This window comes from Pantherophis guttatus, chromosome 4 (assembly GCF_059756535.1).
Source record: "Pantherophis guttatus breed Tessera chromosome 4, ASM5975653v1, whole genome shotgun sequence".
Classification (NCBI taxonomy): Eukaryota; Metazoa; Chordata; class Lepidosauria; order Squamata; family Colubridae; genus Pantherophis; species Pantherophis guttatus.
In genome coordinates, this window is record NC_142066.1 from 102817877 (window position 1) to 102845427 (window position 27551).

General features: G+C 41.5%; 1 protein-coding gene across 3 annotated transcripts in view; it reads left to right on the forward strand.

Annotated features, from left to right (window-relative positions):
* The window catches only part of ZNRF2 (zinc and ring finger 2), a 112031-nt gene that overhangs the window by 30138 nt on the left and 54342 nt on the right, over positions 1 to 27551 (forward strand). For 2 of the 3 annotated variants that reach the window (XM_034404023.3, XM_087894225.1), the window contains exon 2: positions 24248 to 24343. The exons of the other annotated variant lie outside the window; for it this stretch is intronic. In XM_034404023.3, the coding sequence (XP_034259914.1) occupies positions 24248 to 24343 (96 nt within the window). The remainder of the gene's footprint in view (positions 1 to 24247; positions 24344 to 27551) is intronic. 3 annotated transcript variants of the gene reach the window in all.

Consider the following 27551-nt stretch of genomic DNA (forward strand, 5'->3'; position numbering starts at 1 on the left):
TTTGATTTTGAAGAAATTCTAGCTAACGCTGACCTTGACAATTGAATGGTTGAATGATAAGAAAACAGATGTGGAGGGGAAGATTGGACTTTGAATGTTGTTTTTGGCTTTTAAATTTTTATTTTCTCTTTTTCGTGCCTATGTTTTTTATTTACCCATTCATGAACACTTTGAAGTACTCAGTTTGAATTCTGCTGTGGTGGATAAGCAAAAGACATTTTACCCCACGCTTGGTGTTTTGCTTTCTTTCTTTCTTCTCTTTGGTACGTTTTTTCAATATATGCTTTTTTGCTATTGGTTTGGAAAAGAGTTAGAAGTTTTAAATAGAAATATTAGGCAGAATGAAGAGATAAAAAGGATGAAACTTAAAAAGGAAGAATATAAACTACAAGCCTTTGCACATGACTTAGAATTCATTTTGGAGGAATCTCAAACAACAGGCTCTAAATTATTAGAACAAATAGAGAACTATAGAGAGGTGGCTGGCCTAAAAATAAATAAAGAAAAAATGAAAATATCGGTGAAAAATATTACAGAAAAGCAAAAAAGAGAAATAAAGGAGAAATTAAATATACAATCTAACCCTGTAGCACCCTCGGGATGGTGCTACAGGGCATTGCAGGCCAAAAGGGTAATTTTTTTCCCTCAGGCCATCACTGCTGAACATATAATTCTCACAGTGCTGTCTTATGTCTATGTGTATTTGCCTAATTACTGTATTTCCCTGAAAATAAGACCCGGTCTTATATTTATTTTTGCACTAAAACACATTAGGACTTATTTTGGGGGGATGTCTTATTGCCTACTTGGTGCTGCAGGTGCTGGGCTACGGGCTGAGCCCAGCACTCTTTGGGCCCTGGCAGGCGCTGCAGCTCTCAGACCAGCTAACGAGGTGGGCATGGGGCTGTTTCTGGCTACCCTCAGCTTCTATCTGACCTGTGGCTGCTCTGCTGCCAGCTGCTGCCACCCTCTCACCTTTTGCCTGGCCTGCCATCAAGCCCCAGCTGTTACCCACTACCCACTAGCCTCCACTGCCTCCAGCTGGAGCTGTTCCATACACCCTGTAGGCAGGGCAGTGTGCTCCTCCCTTGCCCCTGCCCTGTGCAGCTTTCTGCGGGTGTCTGGCAGGCAGAGGGAGGCAGGTTCACTGCTACCTGCCTTGCATTATTTTGTGGCAGCAGCAGCAGCCTGCTGGACAGGCCAGGGTTGCCAGTGGTGGAAGCTGACGGCAGAGCAGCCGCAGATGAGGTACAGGCTGAAGGCAGCCAGGAGCAGCCCCACGCCCACCTCACACAGCCAGCACAAGAGCTGCAGAATCTCAGCTATGGCTGAGCCCAAAGAGTGCTGGGCTCAGCCATAGCCGGTGCCTGCAGCACTGAGTAGGCATGTAGGCTGGTGCTCAGCAGCCCAAAGGTGGTGGTGGGCGAGGCGATGCAAGCAGTGTGGGTCTACTAGCAGATGCTGGTGGGGCCCCTGGCATTCCGGAAATTGTAGATCTGGGCTGACTCGCCCTGCGCCAGACAGGAGCAGCCCAAAGTGGGTAAGCGGCCACCTGCCAAGAGGGAGACTACAAGGACAAGGGCCTGTTTCTCCCAGACAGGCAGGCCTGGGGGCAGTGCTGTTGCAACTGAAGAAGAACTGGGGCACCGATGAATGACAATATCTCACTGATGAGATACTGTAGCAGCAGCCTGAGCAAGACCCGAAGTCCAGGCCTGGTAGAACGCAAACTGTAATCGCTGCCTGCTCCAGTACCACAAGGTGAGCTGTGGTAGAGAATGGCCCTCAGCAACAAGGTTGCTTGCCAAAACAGGCAGGGCCAGAGCTGGGAAGCGTGCGCGAGAAACAACTCCAGGTGCCTGGAGAGGTGGAACAAGAGGAAGCTCCTGGCCCTCGCTGGTTCAGCTGATTTGCAGGGCTGCAATTAAGGGGACAAGTTGGGTCCAGGCTGAGCTTGGGGTGGTGTTTTACCCACATTGCCGATCCCACCACTATGCCAAGTTGTGCCGTGCGCCCCCTCCCACGCACAGGCAGCGCTTGACACCAAGGCCTGGCCACTGGAGTCATGCTGGTGGGGCAGAAAGAGGCTGAGCCTCTATGAGGTGACCAGAGAAGGGAAGGAGCCACTGTGCTAAGCATCACCTCAGGGATTGCTGTCCGTGATTGTAAGGGGACACATGGTTGGGTGGGTGATTGGTTGGTCCTGGCCCAGAGGGCAGAAGGGAATAAGTTTTCTCCTCTAGCTTCTTCGCCCCCTTCTCGGCCAAGGGGAGCAGGTACAGCTTCGACTCAGGCCTGTGGGCTTCTGAATCGATATACCCAGAAGCGAGATAAAACACCCTCCCTTCAGTTTACCTTTTTTGGTTTTTTTGCCATGTTTTATTTTCTATCCTTGGGTCGAACGGTGTTTGGTCAATTTATACATCTGTGGTGACTGCCCACTCCGTTCCACTGTCTCTCTGCTTGCCCTTGGCTGCTGCTGGATACCGTCGGGCCCCCCACACTCACTGCCTCCTGTGCTGGCCACGCTCACCCACCCATCCGGGCTGATGATGATCTTCACTAGGGCTTATTTTTTGGGAGGGCTTATATTAGGCACACACTTAAAAATCAGCCTAGGGCTTATTTTCTGTTTAGGTCTTATTTTTGGAGAAACACGGTAGTATGGCTAAACATTATTATTTATCCTTATTATCCTTCTTACTCAATTGGTCAATTAATAAATTATTCTATTCCATTCCATTTCATGTATTGCTTCTATGTGGGATAGAGAAAAGTTAGAAAGCAGTATGATGTTCAAGCATATTATAATTTAGGGAAATTTGATGTAGTACCAACTTCTTTTCTTTTTGCAGTCAGAAGTTCAATTTCTTACCTAGTGGTATTTCTTTTAATTTGTCATTTTATGCACTCCTTCATATATATGTCAGTAATGTACAGAATGACCGAATCAAAGCAATGCTTGCACACAATTTTTCTTAAACAGAAATTCTGCTAGGCAATTTCAAAAAAGTAAAATGAACTCTGACACAGTGAAAAAAAGTAAGTGCTGACTCTTTCCACTTCTTTCTATTGAATTCCAGTGGATTCCAAAGTCCAGTGGAGTTTACTTATCAGTAAAGAATAGTCAGAAATTGGAAAGCTGGTCAGATTATACATTTAGACTTTAGATTCATTTCTCCTTCAAGTTTATTTTTGCATTGAACCTTTATAGTAATAGATACATTATGACTTATTGCTTCTTTTTCAAAATCATGTTGTTGTTTACATTTTACTTTTTATTCATAGAAATTAGGATAATGAGTCACATATTGTAATACCATTGGATTGGTCGTTCATGTTTATCATTCTTGGTTGTTGGTGAACCACCACAGTCTGGAATTGACCATGTGAACTATCCATTGCTAGCAGTGCTTCCTCAAAAGCTATCTCCTCCCATATATTTTGCTTTCCCCTTGATATTTTACTTAATCTTTTTCTGAAGCATGTCCATTTTGGAAAGATGCAAACATTTAAATTTGATTAAGTAAGCTGTGAACAGAAAACTTAAGAAACAGATCAGATTTGGTCTTAAGCTTTCTTTTTTATTTAAATCTGATTAATTATGATAAAAAGACCAAAGACTTAATGATTATAAAAAAAGACTTTAACTTGTGACTTAACAAATGGTTGCAAAATTGAACATTAAAATTTAGTAATTGTTAATTTCAAGCATCTAAATTGTAATAAATGTTAGTTAAATTAAGCATTCTGGTCTAAAGGGAAGTTGCGCGGGGGGGGGCAGAGTTTCTTCCTAATGTATTGAACTACCTCTCATATTCCTTTGCAGAGTCCTACAATTCTTTGTCTATCTCTCCTCAAACTTATGCAGAAGTGCTGGAGAAAGTGCAAAACAACACTTGTGTCCCAAATGAAGTTTGGAATCCTCTCCACCCCTGCAAAATTTCTTCTCTTTAAAATATCACCCTGGCCTATTCCTCTCTTTGACCTTTTACTATTTCTCTACAAGAGCAAAATATATGTTATGATCTTAACAACTTTCCTCTACTTATCCATGTGTAGTACCTTCTTGTTTTAGCTTGCTAACCATCTCCTATGTTTCGTAACTGATATAGAATTCAAAAGAGAATAGAAATGGGTCAAAGGGAGGCAGGGTTCTGATTCTATGAGGCAAATAAAGATTTATACTTCCGACATGATTCATTTGGACAAACAGAGTTAGATAACAGATAACAATAGTAATTTCATAGAATTTGCTTTGGTGATTTCTTTCAGGTTATTTCTGTTCCACAATCTTTCTTCATGCAGATCTATACCTTGTATTTTCATGCATCGTTGTGCCGACATTCCTCAGTTATGGGAACCTTCACTCCTTTGATTTGTTTTACTGAGTGCTTGTCAAATATTTATCTCCCTCTGCAGTATGGTTCCGCCCCTTCCTTCTGCGCATGCTCAGTCTTTTTCACTCAGTTGACTCAATAGGTCTAGAGTGCTTTTTGTTCTACAGATAATCTGTCTAATTCATCATCATTATTATTATAATTTATTAGAGGGCTGCGTTAATGGCTTCTGTCTTGACAGCTTTACAATTGTTTAAAAAAAAAAAAAGATCGCTATTTAAATTGCGGCGTTAAGGGGCTGCTAGCTGCCTTGCCGTTCAATCAACAACGACCTGCAGAGGTTTGGAAGCTGTCTGATTAATTTGCTGTCTGTACTGAAGTAAATTTTTTCTTGCTTAAAGTTACGGCGCTAAGGGGCTGCTAGCCGCCTTGCCGATTTAAATTGCGGCGCTAAGGGGCTGCTAGCCGCCTTGCCGATCTGTCAGCAGCGATCCGCTGTGGTTTGGACGCTGTTTCTTTAATTTAGCCGAGGTGTTTTTCAGCTGCTGAATAACGTTAATACTATTGCAGCCCTCTCTTGCTTATCAGCGGCTACATAGTTTCTAAAGTAACTTTCAGTCTCATGTGGAAGTTTCTGTTTTAATTGAGCTACATTGTAACGCTTGAAAGCTGCTTTGTTTATTTAAGCCACAGTGTTTTCAGTATCCAATAACACCTTTGAAGTTTCGTTATTTATTAGTGGCGAAGGAGTTTCTGATGTTGGATTCAGACTCCTAATGAAAGAATCTATTTAAATTTAAAGAAAATTGACAGACTATTTAAAGTTCCTGCCTGAGCCAGGCATACTTATTTTTGAAAGTTGTGATTTTTTTCTCAAGTTATACACTCGAGTGTTATACTATTAATATACCACAAGAGATCAGTTCGGAAACGTTGGGCTCGAGGAATCTTCGTTAAACTGACAGTTGCTGAGGCAAGCAACTGACAGCGCAGCCATTTTTTAACTGTCAAAACTTCGTTCATCATTTGCTTACATCAACTGACAGAAGTTCATCTCAGGGAAGTTGCTCTAATTAATTGTTGTTTGATAAAAATATTATTATACCTTGAATTAATTAATTAATTAATTATATTTTTTTAAAAAATTAAAAATTAATTATTATTATTATTATTATAATATTGATTGAATACAATCTTTAATTAAATATGGCAGACGATAATCTATCATCTGACCTGGAACAGGTCGCTTCTCCTCCTAAAGTACATTCTCCTCAGCAATTTAGAAAAAAACAAGCTAAAACAAAAAATGTGACACAGCTTCAACAGTCTGCCAATTCATTGTCTGATGACATTATTAAAACAATGAATAAGATGGAAACACGTAGACATAAAGCTTTAGAGCGTCAATTTACCAAAGCCAAGTGTGCTGCACAATCGGCTTCTAACACATATCATTATGAAATGTCTGATAATAAACAACTTATTGATGACAATAATCAGATTAATGAGGAAACTGAAGAAATTCAGTCACAAGATTCTATGTTTAGAGAACAACAAGGACAATTTATGATAAATATTCCTAGAGGTTTGGCTCCTCAAGGGCCTAATTTTTCAGGTCTTAATTCACTAAATCAAGGTCCTCCTGAAGCCACTTTCACCCCAACCGCTGCTGGGCTTAGGGGGGAAGATATTCAAAACAGTAGTCAGGAAGTGGATTTTCAAACAATGGTTACACATGCCATTTCTAAAATATTCCAAGCAGGTTTGCAACAAACCAGCTATCCTTGTCATTCTGGTGCAGTTACCAGTAATCAATATCATTCTCAATCAATTCCTAAACAGCAATATTTTAGCTGTGGGGATGACACAGAGTTAGAGGAATTTGAATTATCAGAGGATGAAGAAGACATGACACCAGAAAAACCAGCATTTCAAGGTCTTTTCAAACCATCTTTATTTAAGTCACTGCTACATAAAGCAAAAGTAGCTACTAATATGGGTCTAAATTTAGATAAGTCATCTGATCCTAATACTCAAATGAACCCCAATGATAATTTGTTTAAAGTACACAAGTCTGATTTGGACTTTGTTCCATGCCCAGATCTATTTTCACAAGTTATTAAAAAATCTTGGGATCATCCCAGTTCAACTTCTGGCCCTAATAGCTTTGATAAAAAATTATATTGCTCTCCACCAGACTTGGATGAATTGTTGCAATTGCCATTAGTAGATGAACCGGTGGCAACACTTACGTCATCTTCTGTGTTAGTCAGTGAAGTTGGAGAAGGTCTTAAAGTTGAAGACAAAAGAGCTGAAATGACATGTCGCAAAACTCATCAAGCCGCGGCATGGGCAATTAGAGCTGCAGTTTCTGCATCATTTTTTAACCGGGCCTCTCTTATTTGGCTAAGACAATTAAGAGATAGATTACCACCTGAACAATCTAGGATTCAACAAGATGTATCAAAAATTATTGCAGCTGCAGAGTACTCTGCAGATGCTTCATTAGATGCTGCCAAATTTGCTTCCAGAGCATTAGCATCTTCTGTAACATCAAGAAGAATTCTTTGGCTACGTCACTGGAAAGCTGACTCACGGTCAAAATGGAGGCTCACATCAGCCCCTTATAAAGGCCAGTCTCTATTCGGAGAGTCCTTGCAACAGGTTCTGGTAGAAGGCAGGGATAAAAAGAAAATTTTACCCTCCTTGTATAGAAGACCAGAACGCAGATATTCTCTCTTTCAACGACAGTTTTTTCGATATGATCAAGGGAATTCAAATACCTACACACAACGTGGTAATTTTCAACCCTACTATTCCTCATACTCGAGTAATAGAAATTCCTTTCGAGGAAGAGGCAGCCGCCAATCATCGTTCAGAAGACCTTTTCGAGGAGCGATGTCACGTCAATCTCGTAGAGGCAAGTGACTCGAATTCTTCCCTTCCCATTGGGGGCAAACTTCAACTATTCTATCACCAATGGGAGGAATCAACAACGGATGCATGGATCTTACGTACTGTAACCAGTGGCCTCACTTTGGAATTCACCTCAAACCCGCCTATCAGATTCATCCAATGTCCTTGGTCAACTCAACCATTGCAACAAAATCTGATGAATCTTGAGATCAAGCACCTGAAACAAATCAAGGCGATCGAGGAACTTCCAAAAGACCAAATTCAAACCGGTTTTTATTCGATCTTTTTTCTGGTGCCAAAAAACTCAGGGGGTTGGAGGGGAATTCTGAATTTGAGGCAGCTGAATGTGAATGTTCTATACAGAAGATTCAAGATGCATTCACTAAAGTCAATTCTACAATGTGTAAGACAACGAGATCTCATGCAATCCATAGACCTCAAAGAAGCATATTTACATGTGCCCATCCACCCAAGGTACAGACAATACCTCAGGTTTGCATATGCGGACAAACACTTTCAGTACAGGGCAATGCCCTTTGGCCTTCTGCACCAAGAACATTTACGAAATTGTTAGCGGCAGTAGCGGCCAATATCAGGTCTATCCCAATACGTCTAGTATGTTATCTGGACGACATTTTAATTTTGTCAACGTCAAAGGATCAGGCATGTCGGGACAGAGAATTAGTCATCCAATCTCTACAAAACCACGGTTTTACAATCAATGTGGACAAAAGCCACTTATCACCGACAACTCGACTATTGCACCTAGGTGCAATCATAGATTCAGAACTGGGATTAGTTTACCTGTCTCCAGACAGACAAAACAGCATCAAGAGTTTAGTTCTGCAAGTAATATCTCAGAAGAAAACTGCACTATTAACACTGTCTCAACTTCTAGGCAAGTTAATATCTGCAATTACAATAGTGCCAGGGCTCGTTACCACACGCGCCATCTTCAGTGGTTTCTGTTACCCTTTCAAAGGCAAAGACGAGCGGATTCTCTTCACAAAGTGGTGGTACCAACACGAGTAAAAATATCCCTACGTTGGTGGATAACAGGCAATTCAGAAGGGTTTTCTGTTTCTACAGTCAGAACGAGTAACGTTAACAACGGATGCAAGCCTTTATGGATGGGGTGCACATATCAATTCATTGATAGCACAAGGGATTTGGTCTACGTGGGAAAAAAACCAACCAATCAACTGGTTGGAATTACGAGCAGTGCGCCTGGCGTTAATTCAATTTCAACATCAAGTGACCAACAAACATGTCCTGATTTTAACGGACAATATGACAACAAAGGCACATTTGAATCGTCAGGGAGGCACAAAATCAAAAATTCTAATGGAAGAAACGGATCGCCTCATGTCTTGGGCAGAGAAGCATGTCTTATCGATAAAAGCAGAACATATATCAGGAGAAATAAATGTACAAGCAGACTGGTTAAGCAGAGGCAAAATAGACCAATCAGAGTGGATGTTAGATCCCAAGCTGTTCAAACAGATATCTCTCAGATTCGGTCAACCAATAGTGGACCTATTTGCTACAAATCAAAACGCCCAGTTAGCAAGATTTTATTCGCGTTTTCCAACTCAAGGAGCAGAAGGCCAAGATGCTCTAAGGTCTCCTTGGCCGCAAGGACTTCTGTATGCATTTCCTCCAGTCCCAATAATTCAGAGTGTAATTCACAAATTGAGGGAGGAAAGAGCAGACATGATATTGATAGCACCTTATTGGCCTCGCAGACCATGGTTTGCAGACCTCTTAGACCTTTCAATAGAAAACCCTTGGAGAATTCCTCCAAATCAGATAGTTCTACTTCAAGGAGAAATAAGACATCCAAAGCCAGACTGGTTACAATTGACCGTCTGGCGCTTGAAAGGTCCAGATTAACAAAAGATCATATTCCTTCAGAAGTAATCGCAACTATTCAAGCAGCCAGAAGACCATCTACTACGCGTATTTACAATGCGTCTTGGAAGGCATTTGTAGAATGGTGTAGTACAAATCACGTAGATCCTACATCAGCAACAGTACTTGAGGTACTATTATTTCTTCAATCTGGTTTAGACAAAGGTCTGGCTCCTTCAACATTGAAGAGACAAGTAGCAGCATTGGCTACAGTCATAGATGGACCAAGTAAGAAGTCTCTTTCACAAGATATGAGAATTAAATCCTTCCTAAGGGGAGCTATGAATTTAAGACCTCCTATTGTTCACAGATATCCTTCATGGGATATGAATTTAGTATTACAAGCATTAACAAAAAAAACCATTTGAACCACTGGCATCTATAAGTATGAGATATCTAACTTTAAAATTAGCCTTTTTAATAGCAGTAACATCTGCACACAGAATATCAGAAATAGCTGCTCTTTCAATTAGAAAAGATTTATGTATTTTTTACTCAGACAGAGTAGTACTTAGATTAGATCCATCATTTATACCAAAAATTAACTCATATTTCCATAGAGCTCAAGAAGTAATTTTACCAAACTTTTGTCCAGATCCTAAACATCCTAAGGAAAAAATGTGGCACACACTAGATGTACGTAGATCATTAAGGCGTTATATAAAAAGAACTGAATCATTTAGACAAACTGAAGCACTATTTGTATCATACTTACCTTCTACAATGGGTAAGAAAGTGTCTTCTAATACAGTGGGGCGCTGGATTAAAGCATGTATATCAGTGGCATATAGTTCACAAGGGGAAAGTTTACCTGGAAGAGTGTTACCACATTCAACATGCAGTGCTGCAACTTCTGTTGCATGGGCTACACAGGCATCTGTAGACGAAATATGTAAGGCAGCTACATGGTCATCTATTTCATCATTTGTTAAACATTACAGATTAGATTCTTTTGCATCAGCTGATGCAGCGTTCGGGAGAAGAGTTTTACAATCAATAATCTCCCCACGAAGCCAGGACAATGACAAGGAGTAATTCCCACCCTAAATTATTAAGCTTGGGTATATCCCATAACTGAGGAATGTCGGCACAACGATGCATGAAAATGGAACATTGGATTACCTGAATGTCCATTTTATGATCGTTGTGACGACATTCCGTCCCACCCTTGGCGTATTGCCTGGTGGTCATGGGGGGTGTCTTTCTTTTTTCACCTCTGCAGTTAAAGTTCCGTTGAGTATATTCTTCAGATCTGATGGAGTTAGACTTCGTGAAAAGACTGAGCATGCGCAGAAGGAAGGGGCGGAACCATACTGCAGAGGGAGATAAATATTTGACAAGCACTCAGTAAAACAAATCAAAGGAGTGAAGGTTCCCATAACTGAGGAATGTCGTCACAACGATCATAAAATGGACATTCAGGTAATCCAATGTTCCAATTCTGTAGATCTGTTTGTTGATGCAAAATATCAGCCAAATTGCCTTATGTAGGGAAAGATTGGGGAAGAGTTAAAACGCTGTTAAGTCACTTTTTCTCTTGCTAGACCAGCTGAAGCCTAGAAGGTAGGAACTGGGATAAAAATAGGTCTCTCAAACAAGGAAATGTATTGCTCATAAAAAGCTAGAGTGTTTCAAAGATTAGTTTTACTGTGGTTTCAGATATATCACATATGAGTCAAAAATAAGATGTTTCACTTCAGTGTTGCAGTATGAAAACCTTGAGCTAGTTTCACAGTGGTGCACAATCCTTATGTAGTATTGCCCTATCTATAAAAACAATTTTTCAAGAAACTTAAATCTTAGGAAATGTGAATTCTGTGAATATATTGACCTCTGATATTGCATATTAAATTACCTGGCTGTTTGTTAAGTTTATTTAATCATTTGATTTGCTTTGTCACATATTGGATCTTTAGGATCTCAAAGAGGAATATCATTTATCTTTGCTAAATAAAATGCAAATATACCATGTTTAACAATGATGACTTCATCATTGATATAGTCCCACAATACCCTACTCTTCAATTCAAGATAATTCCTTCAATAAGAAACATTCCTTTTTCCAATCAATCAAAACAATTTTACTTATACACAAAGTGTGACATGTTACCATTTAATATGCATGGGTTGTCATTTCATGATATTAGGTTTGGTTATTGATGGTGGTAAAATTCAATTTTTTCCCTACCAGTTCTGTGGGCATGACTTGATGGTCATGTGACTGGGTGGGTGTGGCTTGGTCATGTGACTGGGTGGGCAGGCGTGGCCAAGTCAACATCACTTCTTTGCCCTAATGACCTACAAAAAGAAGATATACCAATTATTTTGTACATTTAATACTTAAATAAGAATAAATGAAGTACACAAAACAATAAGAGATACACAAATACTTACACAAGAGCAATAAGTGTTGTCTTCAACATCACTTTTTGCACCAATGATAATAGTGACCTACAAAAAGAAGATATACCAATTTAAGCATTTAATACTTAAATAAGAATAAAAGAAGTACACAAAACAATAAAAGAGGTACACAAATACTTAGATAAAAATGTTAGTAGTCTTTAACTTTAAGATGTTTCCACATCATTTTTTCATTGGCACTCCTCACTTCCACTTTTCTTGATCTTGATTCTCAGATCATCGGCTATGGATGGTATGCTCTTAACCACTTTTTCACTGCAGGAATAGGGTCCCATTTTGCAAGAGTAGGCCAGTAACACTGATAGTCATGAGGTTGGTTAAATTAGAAACGGTTAGGTGACTTCTGCTCTCTGAACGTATGATGTTCATTTTTGGAAAACCCTTTTCTACTTCTGCAGAACTTACAGCAATTGTTCTGACAATATCTTTAGCTTTTTTAATACTGTCAGGAATTGCATAGTTCTTGGAATCTTTTAAAACATTCTCCACAAAATCTCTTATCGTCATTGATGTTAATGTTGTAATTAAAAATGTCACCAAATGTGCGCAATTGTTCCTCAGCTGCTGTCCATGGAACTACTACTACTGCAATATTCCAGTACTCTGACGCCAAAAAATTTAGAAATTGTAATTTATTCATGGTGTCTTGCAATTGGCTACCTGTTTTTAAATGTTCACAATCCATTAGTCTTTTCTTCAAATTTGTTATGATGCTTTCTAAAAGTCTTTCCCGATGAAGTCCAACAAATCAGTGATTTTGTACAAATTTTATATTTTTAAAGGTTTCTGAAGTAATTAATCCATCAGCTTTTTTTTGTATATAACCTTTCCCTTTATAAGCAGTTCAAATGTTTTCATTGACCTTGTCACCAGTTTTTCAGCCTTTATGATGTCTGTACTACTTGCTTGCAATGCACTTGAAAGAAGTGAGATTTCTTCCAGAATATCGATCATCAGTGCCATATACAATATATACATAAAATATACATTTTTAAAATGTATATTTTCCAGATGGGCAGCCATACCTGAGTATTTTTCATTCTCATGAAAATACTGATGTAGCGCTGGATAAGCACGCCACACAGCTAGAGTTGCCCTTAAACTGCAGGCAGCCCATCTTGGTCCAAAAACTCTACCAATCTTTATGATGTGAATATCAAGTTCTTCAGATATTTTGTCAAGTTCACTTAGGTTCTTATTGGATTTATGGAAAATACTGTATATCTTGTCAATATTTTAGAATGATTTAGTTGATGTCCTTTATGGAGTCATCTAAAACAAGTTGGAGGTGATGGTTTAAGCAGTGCTATATGATGTTTGGAAACTCTTTTGCTATTCTAGTGCTCACTCCAGATTTTCTCCCAAGCATAATGCTGGCACCATCAGACCAAAATGTTATTAAATTTTTTTGTAGGTAGTTCTGGGTAAACCCAACCTTACATAAATTTTCCAGAACTGAAGAACATATTGTCTCTGCATCTTGTTTCTTCAATTCAACAAGCTTGACAAAAATTGTTGATGGATTCTCTGAGTCCTCAACTTTTACAAAAACTATCACAACTGGTTTGCAGGATACCGTTGAGGCTTCCTCAATGATCAAACATATTTTCAGATTCTGTTCTAATTTTTTAATTTTTTAAAATTTCGTTTGCAATGCACTCAACTATTTTCACTACAGTTGGCCTTGAATGCAAACATATTCCCAGATCAATTCTTCTATGCTTGAAATTGGTCTACATGCTTTTGCCAGGCTTTACACAGTTTTGAACATTTTACAAGTGGTGCCTAAATGTTTTTCAGACATCTTGTCAATTACTTTTGTTGTAGCATCCAGCTCCCCTTGTTTTGTGTTCTCCCTGCAAATGGTGTGAGCTTTTGATGTAAAATGTTCTCTCATTTTCTTCCTTAGATACGCTTGCTGTACTTGTTTATTTTTCCCAGATGCCTCAATCTTGAAATGCTTCCATCCTTTGGACACATGAACACTGTTCTCTATTGAGAACTCATGTTTTGCACAGTACTTGCAACCTGATTTCTTATTTGAAATTTCCAGTCCCTCATACTTTTCTTGAAAGTTTCTCAACTATTGCAATATCCAACAGTCAGGAAGATTAATTTCAATTTCTGACTTGGGAGACTCAATACTTGACTTGCTGTTTTCTCCAAGTTCAAGTGGTGGAAGTGGTGGTCCTGGTGGTACTTGTGATGGTTTTGGATCTCTTGGATCCAATTCTGATGGTGGTTGTTCCAGTTTTGGTTTCTTGGTGAAGAAACTGGCCACACTCTGTTGCTGTTTCATCCTTCCTGTTAAGGGCTATTACTGCAAAAGAAAAAAAAATGTGCTTTGTAAACTGAGGACTAGTGTTAATGGAAAGGATTTCTGTTTTCACTCAACAATGTACAGTCTATAAAAGAAAACACCAATTATATAAGGAAAGTTCACTAAAATGGATAAGCAAATATTACTGATCATTATTGTATAGGAAGTTATAGGGAGCATACACACACACCTCAAAACTAGGACAGCGCTAGGAAAACACCAAAAGATTAAAAACAGTTCTCCAGCGCGCTGCTTGGAGAATCCAAAGCGTGGGTTATTCACTGTCTATTAGCCAGAGATTGAGTGTGTATTCCTTTAAATTTCTTGGTCACGCCGCCTGTGCTCAGCTGTGGTTTAGTTTTATTCATTCAGGCGAGCTGAAGAGACTGTTTTAGCTTTGCTCTGGTGAATAGATCTTTTCCACGCTTTGGATCCTTCAATCCACATTCTAGGAGCTGTTGTTTGCGTAGCGTTTGAGGAGGTGTTTATTGACTTGGACATTGTGGTCCTTTGATTAGTATCTCCGGAGTGATTGTTTCCTCCTCTGCTGGTGGTGGTGGGTGAGTTGCCCCTGAGGCTCCAGACCGGCTCCCCCTGCCTAGGATTATTCGAGGCAGCCGTTTGTTCGGAGCTCTGTCCCCTCAGGGCCATCTCTGTCTCCTGATTATTGCTGCTGGTGTGTGCACTGGTTCCCCGGCTTGCCGGCACAACTGCCACCACCATTATGCTCCTCTCTCACCGGGGTGGCTCCAGAGTCACTGCCAGCTTACAGAGCATACTCTGAGTTTATTTCTGGCTTCGCTGTGCTGGAAGCGTTTTAAACTGCTCATGCGTTTTGGCTCGACCGTGATGGCACTAGAGATCAGTTCCCCGATCTCACGCCATTTTGGATTTTACCAGCCAACGGAGAAGGCGCTGAGGAACAGTTTCCCGCTCTCACACCATTTTGAAACTTGAAAGGCTGACTACGGAATCCCTGAGGAGCTGTACTTTTTCGCGTCTTTTCTACTAATGACACTTTGAACCGCATTGTCAAGGTGTAAAGGATTGTGTTCCTGTCACTCTCTTGGGGACATTAGTGAAGCAGCGCTCATGAGTAACGTTTTACTCCAGCGCCTTGTCAGCCAGCATTTCATCTTTGGCCACTAGCTGTATCTCCTACTTTCAATCGGCTTTTGCATAGCTGCCAGCAAGCCTGTCATCAGACCCAGACATCTTCTGTTGGGGACTTACATTGAAGAGGGCACTGCGCACATCCTTGGGTGCACCCTCCCTCCCCACTAAAAAAAAAAGACATTAGTGTTTTTTTTACCATTACTTCTCAACAAACTTCTTCAGGCCATTGATTGCCTTTCCTGCCTCAATTAATATTCCAAACTGAACTGTATTTTCCCACTCAGTTTCATAACATGGCTGACTCAGATCTATCATCAGACCTGGAACAAATCTACAGCCCCCCCAAAGCCCTTCTGCCTGCAAAGCCAACATCTAAAGGATCAAAAAAACACACCAAACACGCCTCGACCATGTCTGCATCATCTACTTCTCGGACCTCCAAGCAGTTGTCTGCCAAGGGCAAGGATGCACAGTGGAGGCATAGGGCCTTGGAAAGACAATTTGAATTGGCTCAGCAAAAGGCCCAGTCCTCCAGTCATCAGCGGTCGGCTGCATCTAGTGCATCCGCCCCGGGATCCATCACTGGCCCTCTGACCTCACCTGATGTACCTCAGAGTCAGGATTCGGGTGTGGCTGTTACACAGCGAGCTGATATTGCATGCTCTCATGCGGACCCAGTAGGTATGCCGCTTCGTCCAGGGGCGGCTCCTTCCATACAACCGGCTGCTAGCTACTCCACTCTGGAGGCCACATTTACCCCCACCACTGCAGGGCTTCGCACGGGGGAAGGGTTACAGTCGAGTCTACCCTTCGATATCCAGACTCTGGTTACGGAGAAGATCTCCAGATTTATAGCTGCTGGAGCTCGTCATACTGCTCACTCTTCTAGTTCGCAGCCAGCTTCTCATTCGCAGGCCCCGATGCATGTGGACCACCATCCAGACTATACCTCCCAACAGGATTCCATCCATAGTGAGGATTCCTTGTGGGATGATGACGACCACAGGGAGTCGGAGTTCTCAGAGCATGAAGGGCTCTTACCAGACAGACCACCACTTACCAGACTTTTCCATCCATCCCTCTTTATGTCCTTATTGCCTAAGGCCAAAGTTACAACTAATCTGGCTTCCTCAGATGATCAGTCTGACACTCATGATAATCCTTGCCCGCATGATGGGCTGTTTACAGTTCCAAGGGCGGAACAGGAATTTATACCCTGTCCACAATTTTTCTCTGAAGTTGTTCAATGTTCATGGGGCATTTCTGGTTCCCTGGCTGCACCGAACGGCCTGGATAAGAAACTTTACTGTTCAGCACCTAATCTCCAGGAGTTGCTGCAGCTGTCTTCTGTGGATTCCCCTGTGGCATATTTGACCTCCTCCTCTGTATTAACCAATGAAATTGCAGATGGACTACGGATGGAGGACAAAAAGGCAGAACTCACCTTCCGCAAAACACACCAAGCAGCCACTTGGGCTATTAAAGCAACTACATCGGCTTCCTTCTTTAATTGTGCATCATTAATTTGGCTCCGTCAGTTGCAGGACTGCCTGCCTCCTGAAGACACGAGGCTCCACCAGGACATAAATAAGTTAGTGGCGGCCACTAAATATTCTGTGGACGCATCATTGGACGCTGCGAAGTTCGCTTTCTGGGCCCTAATTTCAACGGTGACTTCTCACCGCCTCCTGTGGTTACGTAATTGGAGGGCGGATATAAAATCCAAGTGGAAGCTGGCATCGGCTCCATATAAAGGATCCAACTCGGTTCGCCTGATTCGCCAGTTGCGTCCCTTTCTGGATCGGGACTCCCTACACAGTCACTCATGCCCTCGTCACTTCCCGCCTGGACTATTGTAATGCTCTCTACATGGGGCTCCCCTTGAGGAGCACCCGGAGGCTCCAACTGGCGCAGAGTGCGGCCGCGTGGGTGGTTATGGGAGCAACATGGCGCGCCCGTGTGACACCTCTCCTATGCGAGCTGCACTGACTCCTGGTGGTCTTCCGGGTGCGCTTCAAGGTTTTGGTTACCACCTTTAGAGCGCTCCATGGCTTAGGGCCTGGTTATTTATGGGACCGCCTACTACCACAAACAGCCTCCCGCCGGCCGGTACGCTCTCATACAGAGGGGCTCCTCCGGGTGCCGTCAGCCAAGCAGTGTCGACTGGCAGCCCCCAGGGGGAGGGCCTTCTCTGTGGGGGCACCCACTATCTGGAACGAGCTCCCTCTGGAGATACGGAGGATCCCAGATCTGCGCACTTTCCGCCGTGCTTTTAAGACCCTCCTATTCCAGCAAGCCGGCCTGGCCTAATTTTCTCCCCTTTCTTTTAAATTTTTAAACTGAAATTTTAATTTGTTTTAAATTATTGGTATTTTTAATTGTCTTGGGCTAAATTATTTAATTTGGTTTTAAATTGTTTCTAACTTTTGTATTTATGTATTTTATTCTGTGCCTGTTCACCGCCCTGAGTCCTTCAGGAGTAGGGCGGTATATAAATTTAATAAAACAATAAAACAAAGAACAACTTGTTTGACGAAGCACTGTATCCAATACTGATGGAAAACAAAGATAAGCGAAAAGTTACGCCTTCTTCGTACAGACGAGCTGATCATCAGTATACGCTTTATACGCAAAGGCCGCCCTTTCGGACTGAGACCGGACCCAGCGGGTCCTATTCTAACCGGCCCTATACCCAAGGGTTCGACAGATCCTCTGACAGATCCTCCTTTCGGGATTGAGGTAGGCGCCAGCCCCCAGTCAAGCACTTGTTCAGAGGGACGGGCAATAGGCCCTTCAGAAGAGGCAAGTGACTGTCAAACTGTTGTTCCCATTGGCGGCCATCTTCATCATTTCAGAGACCAATGGGAACTAACCACAACGGACGCCTGGATCCTCCAAACGGTGAGGCTGGGACTCACCTTAGAATTCCGTTCCAGCCCTCCAAACCGCTTCATTCAATGCCCAGTTTCGGCCAACCCAGAGAAGAGGTTGATGAAAGCAAAAATCCAACACCTCTTGGACATTTACGCCATAGAGCTGGTTCCCATGGAACACCAAGGGACCAGCTTCTACTCCATCTTTTTCTTGGTGCCCAAAAGTTCCAGTGGCTGGAGAGGGATCTTGGACCTCAAGGAGCTAAACAAACCTATTATGTACCACCAATTCAAAATGTAATCCCTCAAGTCGATCTTGGGTTGCATCCGAAAAGGGGATCTGATGATGTCAATATGTCTGTCTGTCTGTCTGTCTGTCTGTCTGTCGGTCTATCTCATATGCCACCCATTTCATCAAAACTAATTCTAGCTGGCTAACAATAAAAACACCAATATAAAAGTGAAAAGATAGAGACATTAAATTTGAATTAAAATTGACCAAGATGGAGAGGAAGGGAGGAGATAAGATTCTTCTCTGATCTATTAGCTACCTCCAGAATTACATTCTCCCATTAGGACCCCAGGCCAGTTGGCAAAGCTACCCTTTCAGAAGGGTGGGTGTGAATCTCACCTTGGAGGGTACAATGTTCCTGAAGTGGAGCTCTGGCAGAAAAGACTTTTCCTGGATCCTGCCAGTTGGAATTCCTTGACCAATGCGGTCTCTTGCATGGTCCTTCTGCCAGCATGTGTGGGGTGGGCTAGTCCCAGTATGGTGAGATGGTTCTTCAGATAACATGGACCATGCCATGAAGGGCTTTAAACATGATAATCAGCACCTTGAATTGAACCGGGAAGCAAACTGGTAATCCACTGTCTTTACTAAACGTTGAATAAAATATATTTACCACTATATTGGCTGAATGTATAAGGAAGTGCATTCCCAAATTGATACACACAGATCAGACGGGCTATTTTTTAAAAGAGAGAGATGATGGACTGGACTGGACTGGACTGTATTGTACTTGTACTTGTACTTGTACTTGTACTTGTACTTGTACTGTAGAAGTATTTTAAATGCATTAGCAATAGCAATAGTACTTAGATTTATATACCGCTTTGCAGTGCTTTATAGCTCCCTCTAAGTGGTTTACCTTGTCAGCATATTGCCCCCAACAAACCTCAGAAGGATGGAAGACTGAGTCAACCTTGAGCCGGTGAGACTCAAACTGCCAAACTGCTGGCAGCCTGCAATCAGCAGAAGTAGCTTGCAGTACTGTATTCTAACCAGTGTGCCATCACAGATCTTAGAATATATCAGTGGTTCTCAACCTTCCTAATGCCACGACACTTTAATACACTTCCTCATGTTGTCGTGACCCCCAACCAGGGTTGGGTTCTAAATTTTTTTACTACCGGTTCTGTGGGCGTGGCTTATTTTGTGGGTGTGGCTTGGAGGTCATGTGACTGGGTGGGCGTGGCTAGCTGGTCATGTGACCGGGTGGCCATGGCTTTGTGTCTAGGGACTACTCAGAGGGCTGAAAAAAGTCATTTCTGACAGGTCCTTGCACTTTTGACTGGTCCTCACACTTATGACCATCCTCACATTTATGCCCGTGCAGCATTCTTAACAACCATATCACTCATTTCACAACTGCTTCTCTTCACCATGGCTTAAGATAGGGCAAAAAACGTAAAATGTGAGGACAGTCATAAGTTCGAGGACTGGTCAAAAGTGGGAGGACCAGTCAAAAATAACTTTTTCAGCCCTCGGAGTAGTCCATATGCATAAAAGGATACAGCAATAGAGAGGGGTGAAGGAAGGGAAGGGAAATTAGAGTAGGAGTGAGGGTAAGAGGAAGGAAGAGAGGAGGAGAAGGAGAAAGGAAGAGGAAGTAGGGGGGAAGAAGAGGGGGGGAAGAGAAAGTAAGGAAAGAAAAGAGAGAGGTGGTAGGTTTGAGGAGAAAGATTGCTGTACAATAAAAAAGATGAAAGGGAAGAAAACCAACCCCAAACAAATATAAAGATATTAAGATAAAGAATGAATTGTTAAACTTTAAAGAATAAAAGAGAACAAATATGAATAAATAGCAATAATTAGAAACACACATACAAACATACAATGTATTTTCTTTGAACAGAGTATTTGGCCAGTTCACAAATTTAAACACTGTTTAATCATTTCAATTAAATTTACAATTTCTATATTTCCTTTTTGCCATCTTTATTCCTCATCTATTTTCTTAAAAAATAGATGAGGAATAAATCATCCTCATCTCTAATCTTAATCAAATTCAATTTTTCCCTTCTATTCTATATTATACTCCTTCGCATTGTCATCTATTTTTATATCGATCCTCACATTGGTCAATTATGTAATGATGTAATACAGTTGTTTAATACAAATTCAACGTTTTAATATAAATCAATTAGTTATATAACTATCTTTTTTGTATATTAATCAATATGAACATGAATATTCCAATTATTTCCATGCAATCCAATTTCTTACAAATCAATTAATTATATTTACCAATAATAATAAACCAAATAATTTCCCCCATATATTCCTCCAAACCACAACTTAACCATTTCTGCTTTCAACACAATATACAATAATAGTATCTCAATTATTACAATTCTCTAGTTAAATAGAGCTTTTTTTCTTTTGTGTTTTAAAATCTTGAACCTCCTCTTTTGCCCTAAATTTCCCATTGTTTGCAGTTTTGCACCTACCTTTTTTGGTGAGGAAAAAGAAAAAAATCTCCCCCCCATTTTGTCACGTTGCAGCAAAGACCCTGCTTTACTTTCAGTTTCGCTTTTTCAGCATAGCTAGGGGGGAAAAAATCTGCTCTAGCAAATTTACCTCTTTGCAGCTAACAACAGAACAGAGCCCTGCACAAAACAGCTGAGAGCAAATCGGTTGAGAGTCGGGAGGCTGATCAAATCAATTTACGGTAATTAACCTATGCTGAAGCTGAAAGGGGCTGTTTTTTCTATTTTTGCAGGTACTGGTCTACTCATTTGTTTTCTTTTAACACTGATCAGCTGTAGGGCGGCCCTTTGAAGCCCCACGGCAAGGATTTAAACAGTTGTTTTCCCTCTAGCCATCAGCTGGGACTCAGGAGGCAGCAATAGATTGGGAGTGGGCGGGGTAAGTGAAGGGCGACTGGCGATCCAACAGAGGCAGAGGGTGAGGGTGAGTGAAGGCGTGGTGGTGGTGGTGAGAGAGGGCTTTGGCAACCCCTGTGAAATGGCCGTTCGACCCCCAAAGGGGTCACGACCCCCAGATTGAGAACCGCTGGAATATATCAATACTAAGAAAAAGAAGGCATGAAAAAGTTCTTTGAAATTTTAATTGTTTACTTTTACTAGGGGTTTTAAAGAAAATGAAATCTGGAGAAGTTAAAATATAGAGTAAATATAAGCAACAGATAGCAAAGATTGTATTGAATGGAATATTTTTTGCAAGTTTCTCAGTATGCAAAAGTATAAGGCATAGGTGTCTCTCCTTTACTATTTGGTGAACTGAGCAGAACTGGTGAAACGATTAGCTGGGCCGCGTGGTGAAGGCAACATGTATAGGGCAGGGCAAGCAGCCAGAAGGGGTGAGCGACAACCGGCTGGGCATGGGTGGGGCCAGTCGGGTGGTATTTACCGGTTCGATGAACCAATTCAAATTGCCACTACAGGTTCGCCCGAATTGGTCCGAACCAGTTGAATACTACTCTTGTTTATACCATTGGCAAGTACAAACTTCAGTCACAAAAACAAAAATCATAACATCCATAGGACTTCAATTCCTATGGAATTGAATTAGTATTGGAAAACAATAAGTCTTTATGGTTAGATCAAATATTGGCTCTTTTTTGCTTGTCAAAATGTTTTTGTTTGCAAGTAATTTACATTCAGCAATCAATTTTGTCTGCTTATTTTGATTGTCTCACACTTTTTCCTGCCAAATGGGCTAAGGATAGTGATTGCTGCTTGAAAGTTATTTCTGAGAATGTTATATACCCATGTCATAATCATAACAAGGATGTCATTCCAGTCAACAGGCAAAAAATCCAAGTCACAATCCTTTCATATTACAACAGCTTTTAAATAGGTTTCATGGTGATTACTTCTCAAAAAAAGGAAGTAATCATACTCTGAGAAAGCAAGATAGGAGCTGAGCTAAAAGCAAAGTCACCAGTAATAATTAACAATGCACAGACTCAACCTCACCTCCTGACTCCCCAGGCCTGGTGATAAATTTTTGGAAAGAAATAATGAATTATTCTTGCTCTCGATTCCAGATTTTAAAGAGCTTTGCCTTATTATATATCCTTTCAAGTTATTTTGTATTTTTTATGCCACAGCTACCTATGAAGTTCAATAGCTATAATTGTTCCTTTTATCACTAATACTCTGCTGTTCAGAGCTCTTATCTATTCTGTTATCTATAACAGGAAGCTTGCTCTCTGTTAATTTGGCTTGCTCTGTCTTAATTTGGAGAGTATTAATTTATCTCTTTTGAATCTTGTAGAATTTTAAATCTTATTTTTTTCCTAATCCATATAAATCTGTTGACTGTTTTGTAAATTCGGCAGTTTTTGTCTGAAATTCAAGTCAGTGTCATTTGAAATACAAAGTTCATTTTGCATAAAATTCATTTTTATTGTTGCAATAAATCCTTTTCCAACTTCTACCATTGTTCAAGATCTCATTTTATTTCTTTCCATAACCTATATACTACTAAAACTTTCATTACTGTAACATTTTAACTGCAAAACGGTTATAAGGCAACAATTTTTGAACCAAAGTACCTCAGATGAGTTAACTTAGAGAATGTGTACAAAATCTGGTACCCAAGATTCCAGCAGAATTAAAATTAGGCAAATTTTATGCAATATTTTATAAAAATTATATTAAAACCGTTTAATCATACAAAATGTAATAAAACATTTCCTGTGTTGGTGTTTAACTGTACTGTATGGTTCAGTGTGGGCTATTTTCAAGACAGATTCATCTCTTGAATATGTCCCAGCTTTTCCAGTGAAGACAGTACATTAGAAGGTTGAGGAATCTGGTAAAGAAATATCTCTGCAAGAAGTATCCAAATGATCAGTTGTCTAGTTCATTATGATTGTCTTGAAATATCTTTATTGCTTCCTATTAAATAGAACTCTAGGTCTTTCACTGAGTGTATTATCTTACAGTGGTCTGCCTTTTCAGAAAATTTTCTTCATAAAAGCTTGTCTTTTACTATTATTTAAGTTTTTATTTATTTTGTATTCAAAAAAGCAACCAAAGTCTTTAATTCCTTTCAACAATTCCAAGAAGCTTCCATACCCATTTGCACCACTCAGGTGACCCTGATCACATAGATAAACCTCCAGGTGACTTTAATGACTCGCTAAAAGATTGCAAATGACCAACTGTCTGCAAGGAGTGTAAATACTTCCATTCCCCACTATCCAGTCAGAGCTGAAGAAGTTTCTTGCAAAAATAAAAACCAGAACGTCCAGTTGCCTCTTGAAAAAAGCACCTTTGGGACAACCATGACCTGAATGATTGAGAATCTCCATAGACACTGTAATTGTTTGCAACAGCTCCCATATAGAATTTTATGGTTACCTAATTGTTAACAATATCATTTGCATAATACATCTTATATTCTTCTCTTTGAATTTTGATCTATTTGTCTTCTCACATCTTGTTTGCTAGAACTTTCAAAGAGATTATGCATGCCACCTCTTCGCCCTTCCCCTTGAGTCGGGGGCCGGGGCCCAGGAATACACCATTCCCGGAGCCACCACCCACTTGCCACCCGCCTTGGCCGGGTTGGGGAATGCACCATTCCCCACGTTCGGCCTTGCCCCGGAGCCGCCATCCGCTTGCCACCCACCTCGCTCACCTACCTTTGCACCTGGGGGGAGGGACATGGCGAGGCTTGGCTGCCTTTCGCACCAAGAAGCCTCCGGCTGCCGGCGGTCATTTTTGGTTGCCTCCTGAGCAGCTCTGCTGCGACGCCATCCCTCTGGCTGCTTTCGTTCCCCTGGCTGGGTCCAGCAGTGAGCGGCACTGGCAGGCAATGGGGTGTGCATGTGCCGCTGCCACCCTGTTCCATGAGTGATGTCAAGTTGGCCACGCCCACAGAACCAGTAGGGGGGAAAATTGAATATCACCAATGGGTATAAATACTCAATTCCGTATATTGTTATATAAACAATAATCTATCTTAGATACATGGCCTATTATAGCTGTGAATAAGCCTCTGCTGAAATCACTGTGATGCAAAAAAACAGCAACAAAGAAATTAGAGATACAGTTAATAAAGCAATTTTCTGTATTTCCTTTCTTTTTAGGATTCAAATGTCCAGTTTGTTCCAAGTTTGTATCTTCAGAAGAAATGGATTTACATCTTGTGATGTGTTTGACAAAACCAAGGATAACCTATAATGGTAAGGGATAAAAGTTTATAATTGTGTCTAATAATTAAATTAATATAAACTTTGCAATTTTAATGTATTTCTTCAGGTTAGATTCTGAATGTAAAGATCTGGTTCCAAGAATTAATATCAATATTGAACATATCTAAGCTTTATGTTGAATTATCTGATACTTTCTTTATTTCAACTACGGTATTTTTCGGACTATAAGATGCACCTGACTATAAGCCACACCTAAATTTAGAAGAAGAAATAATAAAAAAAGTTTTTGGCCTCCGCGGGCCCCATTTTCGGGCCTTTTCCAGCCTTTTTTGGCCCATGTTCTAGGCTTTTTTCTGCCCATTTTCTAGGCTTTTTTCAGCCCATTTTCTAGGCTTTTTTCAGCCCATTTTTGAGGTTTTTTTGGCATGTTTTTGAGGCTTTTTTGGCACATTTTTGAGGCCTTTTTCAGCCCATTTTTGAGGCTTTTTTCGGACCATTTTTTCGGCTTTTTTCAGAGGTCTCAAAAAAAGGTCTCGAAAACAGGCTGAAAAAATCCTTGAAAATGGGCCGGAAAAAAGGCCTGAAAATGGGCCATATGGAGGCAAAAAAACGGCCGGCGAATGGTGGGGGTTCGGCAATATTTGATGTATAAGATGCACAGCCATTTTCACCCTCTTTTGGGAGACAAAAAAGTTTGTCTTATAGTCCGAAAAATACAGTAATTTTCTCTTCAATGCTTCTAGATTATGTTTTTGTTTTCAAGAATCATGATTAGTCTTTGAAAATTACTTACCAAGATAACTAAGAAATGATTACAACATACATTATTTAATACTTTGAAGTTAAGGCAATGGCTTGTCTAGCTCATTAATAGCATTAAAGAATTTGAAGTCAGTGATTTCTTCCACTTTGATATTTATTTCTTGGCTATTCTTGCAATGAATTGAAGAATTAAAAGTGAAGGATTTTAGAATAATCTATTAAGTAATGAATTTTTAAGATGATTATATACTTCAAGTGTGCAGAATAATCAATCTCATAGGGCATGTGAAGAAAGTTGATGTGGTTCAAGACAATATTAAGTTCTTGGTTGTGTATACAATTCAATATGTATTTCTTTACATCTACTTTTTATCAGAGTACCCTAATATTGTGGCAAAAACATACATACACACAAACACACTGCTAAACTGATTACTTCCAAGATATGTATTATAATTTGTTTTAAGCAAATAATTTTAAGTTAGATTTGTTGGCATATTTGTCCATCACTGGTGGTGAGGCAGAATTGAAGGAGTCCGTAATTCTCCTGTGCGCTGCTTGGAGATCCAAGCATGGGTTAAATTTGTCTGATTGAGACTGAGTTGGAAATTCTTTGGCCACGCCTCCTCCTCCTTCAGTCTGGAAGAGAAACTTGTTTGAGATGGCTCTGGAATTGGAGAGATATATATAGAGAGATATATATCTCTATATATATCTTGGCGAAACGTCACTAAGACACTTCCAATTTTACGCGGTCTTGGCTGTGTTCTGATTGGTTGGGGGTTTGGCTGTGCTCTGATTGGATGGGGGGTTGGCTGTGCTCTGATTGGCTGGGGGTGTGTTCTGTTTGGGTGGGGGCTTGGTTGTGCTCGGGTTAGTCTGAGTTGCGGGGGATTTGAGCTGCATTGCTGTTGTTTGGCTTCGCGTTCGTGGTCCTGCCACATCTTCATGGTGGATGTCAGTTTGCTTCATGTATGGTTTGGAGGGGTTTAAAGTGGCTAATGATGCAGCTGTGGTCTGGCTTCTGGTTTGTGGTCGTGCCTCATCGGTGTGGGTTTGCTTTTTGCGTGGATGTGTGGTGGTGACATCCTGTGTGGTTTTCGTGAGTGTGGGTCTGGTGTCATTCTTTGTGTTAGGGACTCGTTTGTCAATGAGGGCGGGTTTCCAAATGTCTGATAGGCGGAATATATCATCTCGTTTATTCATGCTGTGTGGGCGTTTTTCTCTCTCGATGGCTTCTCTGATTATTCTGTTGTTAAAGTGTTCAGTTTTGGCGATAGTTCTGGTCTTTTTAAAGTCAATATCATGTCCTGTGGCTTTAAAGTGTTGGACCAGGGAAGAAGTTGGTTCCTCTTTTCTGACTGAGTTCTTGTGTTCTTCAACAACAATTATTACAAACTCTTCTGCGCATGCCCAAGATGGCGGATTTGAGCTGAGACGCTCCCGGGAGAAAGGGGCGATTCCTGGCATTTTGGGGACCGCGGGGGCAAATTTGATCATCCTGGCCCCCAGTCCTAGTGAAAGGGGCTTCCTCCCAGCATATAGAGGGATTTCTCGCCCTCCGGGACACCAGGACTGAGGAGATACGGCCGTCAGAAGGCGCCGCACAGCTATTCAGCGGTGCTTCCCCCCCCACTATGGTCGGCGGCGGTCGGGACGGCGGCGGCAGCTTTGCAGCAGCGGCGGCAGCAAAATGGGGGTCTCCCCAGCTGTCCGGTCTCTCTGGGGTCTTTCTTAAGGCCCCTGGCGTTTCTGGAGCGTGGTGGGAGCCCTGGTGGAGATGGCGGCGGCTGCGGCACTGGTGCCTACGAGGCTTGGACTGCCTTGGACGCTGGTGGAGGCGAGGGGGCAGCAGCCGAATGTGGGGAGAGGCAAATTGCCAACAGCCCGGACCTGTCAGGGGCTGGCTCTACGGACCCATTTCCTGGCCGAATCCGGAGGCCCCCCTGAATTGGGGCTGCAGACTGGGGATAAAAATGACTAAAGACCAGGGAGTGGGAGAGGCTGGAGGATGGCTGAGGGCTGGCCATGGGCTGCCTCGGGCCATACCCTCCCCCCCTTTTTTGGCTTGTGTAGGCCTCATTATAGTCATTACCCCAGCTGCCTTTTGCCTCGTAAGCCACTTTTTCCATCTTTCTGGGTGTCATCGAACTCTGCCCCTGGTCTTACTATCTTCTTTTGCCTTCTGGACTGGCTTATTCCATCTGCCCCGGACTATATGACAAACGGACAGCTTGAAGTGGGTTCCCAGGGAGTCTGGGTTACTACTACCATCCCTATTAGAGGGGACAGCTTTTGAACTTCTCCATAGCACATTCCATCTGGCCTGACATCGTGAGAGGATGTCTGGGAGGAACATCCCCTAGATTTATCGGAATGGCATGGGACTCTCAGTCGTGAGAGGACAGTGGAGTCCAGTTACTCACGTTTTTGTTGCTGCCTTTTGTCCTTAGGACCTTTAGACTTTATGGAACCC